Here is a 6,062-nt window from a genome sequence, read left to right as displayed (position 1 = left end):
CAGCAGCAGCAGTTTGGGCCAGCCACCCAGAAGCCCAGATGCCTGGAAGAAACTCGGACAGCATTAGCCTGTTGGCACGCCACCCTCCCTCTCTCTCCGCCTCTGGTCCTCCGTCACTCTCATCTCAAACTATTTGTCATTTGCTCTCACACTCTGCTGCATATTCACTTATCCGTGTATGTCCTCTATTATGCAAAAAATCATATCATGCACAAGTTTCTCACAAATCTCCCAAGGTAAACAGGCCTCTTTAAAAAAAAAATGGGAATGATGTTAAATCTGTGAAATTTAAAACACAACCATATTGTGTTTAATGTGATGTATTCGTGTGATTCGATCTGGTTTACATAATTATGCATTAAAGGGACACCAGGCAACGTTTTCGTGTTAATTAATTATCTTCGTAAGTCGGTATATGGTTAAATGACTCATTACGGGGCGAATGAAGGCTCTCTCGCCCGCCCCTACTGCCTGTAGGAAGAATATCCCACTTGCAAGTTCGGTGTATCCTACCCGCCGACCAAAGCAGGATCAGTTTACAGCACAGAGGCAGGCTAACGAAACGCTAGAGATTGTTGCAAACGTGTGTATAATGGCAGAGCCGGCGAAGAAGCAGCGAAAACCCTTGACGGAAGACGCAAAGAAAAGGAAAAGAGCTTCAGACCGAGCGAGGGGGAGTTTCGTGGAGAAAAAGCATCAGACTTGCCTGGTCTCCCTTTAAAATAGTGCTAAGGCCTATATCGTTTAGCACTCAAGCACAGTCACAGGTTAGGGCACCTGTCATACAGAGACCCATGTCTCCATCTAGCGGTTAACTTTTAGTCTTACATCCAGCATTCAGTCACGTCAGGGCTGTCTAAAGTTGGCCAACAGAGAATTTGGTGCTCTGGTGGTTGCTGCTGGTCTACGATCTCGGTCTTAAACAACTTTAACGTGTGATGTTAACTCAAGTTTGTGATGGTCGTGTAGCTAAACGAGCCTGCTTTTAAAATAATAATAATAATAATAAGACGAAGAAGAAGAAGAAGAAGAAGAAAACAGTATTTACAAAGTATCTAATGTGTTTGACAGACAAACAAATAAATAAACAGAATTCGAGGTTCTAACCTGTACTCGGATTCACAACTTCCTTCCGAATCATTGAGCCAAATAGGCCTTCTCTTTATTGAGCTTCATATTCTATTCAGGCTGTGTACAGATACCTCTGTGTCATTGAAGGACCCCGAACAGCCAAGATGGCTGCGCCCGGAGAAATCAACGGGGAGTTTGAAAACTGGTTAAACGAACGATTAGATTCCCTTGAAGTAGACAGGGATATATATGGCGTTTACATTCACGGTGTTCTTCAGGAAGAGGAAAATGATGAAGAAAAGAGTGACGCATTACGAGGCATTCTGTCTGCTTTTCTGGTCAGTGCATGCCGGCTGGGCATGTCTTGTTGACTAGCAGCCTAGCTAAATGAACAGCAGAATAGACTAGACTGTGCCTCTTTCTTTAGGTTGTTTACAGGTCCCCTCTGATTGTTATTACCATTTTGGTTTTTAGGAGGTAACTCTTATTTCCAGTTAAGAAAATAGGAACACTGACGTCAAAAAAGCCCAACTAGCAATGTTAGCTTAATGAAGTTCAGATTCACTCTGAAGGCAAGGCATACTTCAGAGTAGCTACCGTATTTGGAAGATCATTGTTAATGTCACTATTCTTAGCATGCGGGATAGCCTTCCTTAAAGGGGCTTTACGCGCGGTTTTCTTTTTTTGCCATCGTTGATTACTGTAAGTTTGCTTATTCATTTTTATCGGTCTCAATATACTAACAATTACATGAAATCTATACAATTAATGATATTTTTAAATAATATCTTTGCCACAGTCTATTTAAGATAAGCCGTTAAACAATGAGATGTTATTCATGGCAAAAACTATTAGCTAAGCGGGGTAAATGGTCAATTAAATGAAAATGAATGAAGAAGTAGATTATGAAAGAAAAATGTGTTCTGAAAGCACTGACAAAATGGTGGGCTGTCCTTCAGTGAATTTGTTAAACCATAAGTATATGTGCAGACTGTCGGATCTGCCCCTCGTGAGCCCCTACTAATTATAACACTGCACTCAAAAATAAAGCTCTATGTGACACAAATATTATTTTCTTGTACAGGAAGAAGATGCATTAGAAACTGTCTGTCAGGAGATCATAAAGCAATGGACCGACTATTGTGCCAAGACTGCAGTCACTCGGAACAAGACAGATGGTATGGCCCAGTATCATGTTTTTTTGTACTTGTCATGTCTGATCTCTTCCATATAGAGTAGAGTAGTTCCGGAGCTTGTGCCTACATGCAATCACTCACAACTGGTATGAATGGTCATGAGCTCTGTGGTGTGCTTTCTCACTCTTTTTATTGGTGCTTTTCAGCGGAGGTGCAAGCCATTGCTAGCCTGATTGAGAAGCAGGCTCAGATCGTTGTGAAGCAGAAAGAAGTCTCTGAGGAGGAGAAGAGACGGAAACAAGCCCTACTAGAGCAGTATGCCCAGATCACTGATGATGAAGAATATCCTTTTGTGTGTCTGTCTGTCTGACTGTCTGAAGACCTGTTGTGTTTCTGTAACCGGATTCAGAATTTGTTATTATTAATTTTCCTATTTTTTAAGTACATGTAATTTCTAATTTTATAATATTCATTGATGTTTGACTTTATAAAGATCCCATCTTAACTTTAAGTGCACACATAATGTGTGTCGGATTTCTTCCGGAGTCATTTAGATTTACATGAGTGGTCTATCTTGTATATCTGGAGATAAGAGAAACATATTAGAAGGCCTCTGTTTTTTTTCCTGAATTAGGTTTGACCCTAAAAACAAGAAACATTGGCAACATCACTTGCACATCAATAGTTTACCAGAAAATGTTTAATTTCAACCTTCAAAAAGAGACTTTTAAGCATCAGCTAGGCTTATATGGTTTGGGAAGATGTGAACTAATCTACCTGACTAGATATACTGTATGTTTGAATGTAGGTGTAATATCTCATAGTAAGTGGTATGGCCCTGGCAACAAACATATTGAATGTCATGCTGTCTGTTTTCTTAACACCTGCACTGAAGATGAAGAGGAATCAGCCGGAGCTATGGCCATCCCCAGCGATAAATGTATCCTTTCTAATGACATACTAGTATGTTCATCTTTGATCATGCATTTGTGACTCATGGGATGTGGTTTGAATTTACCTTATTTACCGTGAGATCTGGAGGCTCCTTGACAACGGGAATCGCAGCCCTCTTTAAAAACACTAACGTGGAGGACGTGCTAGGTCGTAAGAAGCAGCAGCGCGACCAGGCCAAAGAGGACTCCCAGAAGAAGAAGGAGCAGGACAAGTTGCAGCGGGAGAAGGACAAGCTGGCCAAGCAAGAGCGGAAGGACAAAGAGAAGAAACGCACACAGAAAGGAGAACGCAAAAGATAAAGCAACCAGACGGGACGGGACGGGACGGGACGCAGGACGGAGTATCTCAAATCAAAAGTAATGGACTACTCAGATATCACATTTTCGCACCTCAATTGCCATTTTCTAATACAGAAATAAAGATTTTTCAGAAGTTTGCTTGTGCTTTGGAGGATGTAACTGGAAGGAAATGAGATATTTTCTTCCAGGCCTTCCATGTTATGTTTAAGTGTACTTTGCTTTACTCTCCTGAAGAGATCTGCTGTCAACGTAAAGCCAACATGCAGAAAGTTTTTTTTTTCTGCCATAACACTCACATAGATTTTTGATATTGAATTAATTCAGGGTGACAATATGCATGTATCATCTTTCCAAAACAGCTTTGCCTTAAATGCATATATGTTTGCTGTAACCTAAGTAACGGTCATCTGTGTAGAGATTATGTGTCAGTAGAAGGGCTTCATGTCAGATCAGTTGTTTCAGCCTCAGAGGAACAGGAAGAAAGGAGAATTTTTACAGATTTTTTACAACCTTTTCCCATTGGCTCCCTGCAACAAATAGAGAGCCCAAATCCTGCCCTTTTCTGTCAGTATAACGCTCAATGGTGTTTTATGCCCCCAATGTCGACTTAAAGGCACCTAATCCTAAATCTAACCCCAACCCTAACCTTAACCCATGCCTAAACATAGCGCCTTCCAGGCAGCGCTGCCTTGAAGACAATGTTGGGGGCATAAAACACCAAGAAACTCAGTGCAACTGATGGCGTCGTGATGGTGACAGTAGGGAGCGCTGGACATTCTGCCACTCCAGAGCCGATCTGTGCCACTTGGAATTTGGAAGCGCTAACTTGGAATCTTTTCAGTTGTATAGTAACACAATGTGTATCAGCTGTGCAGTAGTAGGAGTAGGTATACATGACATCAAGGTGACAGTTACGGACAGTTTAAACAGTTTCAGACATTAAGAAAGTGGACTGCATTCATAGTCATGATTCATCTCTTATTTTGTTTCCAGCTGAAGTAAGACATTTAGAATATTGATGAATTTTGATCATGAATCATTATTAATCATCATAATTAAGTGTTAAACAAGCACATATGTTTTAAGTTGAAGTAAATTAAAACATTAAATAGAACAGCTGTGTATCTACAGTGTGAGTAATGCTAGAGCAAGACTACTCTAAAAGACTGCTCTAAAATGACAAGGTTTAGAGTAATCTTGCTCTGGGCTTATTAACATTTAGTTGAAGAATGAGATCAATTGGGTTATTGGGTTAACCATGATGTTTCTGCTATATTTTTTAAGTATAAACAGATCAGTTTTCAAGTACCGGTAGTTGGAATGTCATCTGTATGTCAGAATAATGTAGTGGCATCTGGTCCAGTTAAGCTGTATGAAATAAGATTGCATCATGTGTTCTCCACTTGTGTGATCATACGTCATTTGTACTGGTTACAAGATTACAACACACTGAAGGAGTGTGTGTCATCAATGTCCTACAAATTAGGCACCCCTGTCCTAGACCTTGTTTGTGATGTTTTGCACATCAGACATGTATGTAACATTTATAGGCATCTTGTTAAAGGAGAAGTGAGGCTGAAACCAAGGATGGTATGGCAGGCCACTCTAAGTGCTCTTTTCCACCATGCACACATTTCCTGGAGTAGAGCTGCAGGCATTTCTTCCACCCCTTCCTAAAAAAGATCTTAATCCTGTTGAACATTTATATTCTCAGAGTTGTTTTATACTTAAATAAAGTGAGCAGAGAACGGTGGTGTTTTTGGGCTGTTTATTTAAGTAACTAATTACAGAAGGTTCTGATTTACATGAATACTCAACAGAGAAATGGTTAAAATACACTGGTGAACAGAAATAAATGTGTGGTTGGTTCACTTAATTGATCACAATCTAGAAATTACACTCCCTATTGTTGGTTGCTGACCACAAGGAGAAAAGAGGTGATTTTAACACAGCAAGGAATACAAACATTTCAACGAGATGTTGTGGATGTCATGAATAAATCTTGGATGCTCAGGTTTATGTTTTGATGAGCCTGAAATAAATAAAGCATGGATTCCTCCAAGAAAATTTAAACTTTCATCATCTGATTCTTTTTTCAAGATTCTCACAATTATTACTGGTACAGAAACACACAAAAAAACCTGAAAGCTGGATGTTAAGAAACATTCCAATAAATACATCAAAGAAAGGAAATTAACGTTACAGAAATCACAACAGGAATTATTCATAAATACTGCTTTAAATAATTAATACTCAAGATTGGTGTTTGTTGTTTATATATGTGTATATATAAGATACCAAATGCTGGTAGAACATTAATACCAGGCTTAAAGTTATTTCAAGATTAATTAATAAAACAGAAACTTTTTTTGTTAGCATTTTTAAACTTTTACCCTTTCCTATTAACAACCAGTTTTTCACGGCATACCCTTCATTACATGTTTATTCCAGAGCCTTAATGGTGGTGTTATCCTTCCCTTGTCAATACACTTTCTGTGATCTTCAGCACTACCACTCAAAGTTCTCATTTGTCCCTCAATTCTTTCCACTGTTCACACACGCATACACACCTTGTTACTGCCACTCTGGTAGTCTTTAATGT

General features: G+C 39.4%; 1 protein-coding gene across 1 annotated transcript; it reads left to right on the top strand.

The window, feature by feature from the left end:
* The first annotated feature begins 1,227 nt into the window (after positions 1-1,227).
* On the top strand, positions 1,228-5,212 carry ccdc43 (coiled-coil domain containing 43). The gene is made up of 5 exons (XM_076265108.1): positions 1,228-1,409; positions 2,156-2,249; positions 2,414-2,549; positions 3,098-3,147; positions 3,273-5,212. The coding sequence occupies exons 1-5, from the start codon at positions 1,236-1,238 to the stop codon at positions 3,458-3,460; spliced, it is 642 nt and encodes a 213-aa protein (XP_076121223.1). The 5' UTR covers positions 1,228-1,235; the 3' UTR covers positions 3,461-5,212.
* Positions 5,213-6,062: the final 850 nt, after the last annotated feature.

The sequence above is a fragment of the Alosa pseudoharengus genome, unplaced genomic scaffold (assembly GCF_046254945.1).
Source record: "Alosa pseudoharengus isolate Yale_2024_CS ecotype anadromous, Long Island Sound unplaced genomic scaffold, YU_APseudo_1.1 YU_APseudo_1.1_scf_4, whole genome shotgun sequence".
NCBI classification, from domain to species: Eukaryota; Metazoa; Chordata; class Actinopteri; order Clupeiformes; family Clupeidae; genus Alosa; species Alosa pseudoharengus.
Note: the sequence above shows the minus strand (reverse complement) of the source record. Positions and strands in the feature narration are given on the sequence as shown.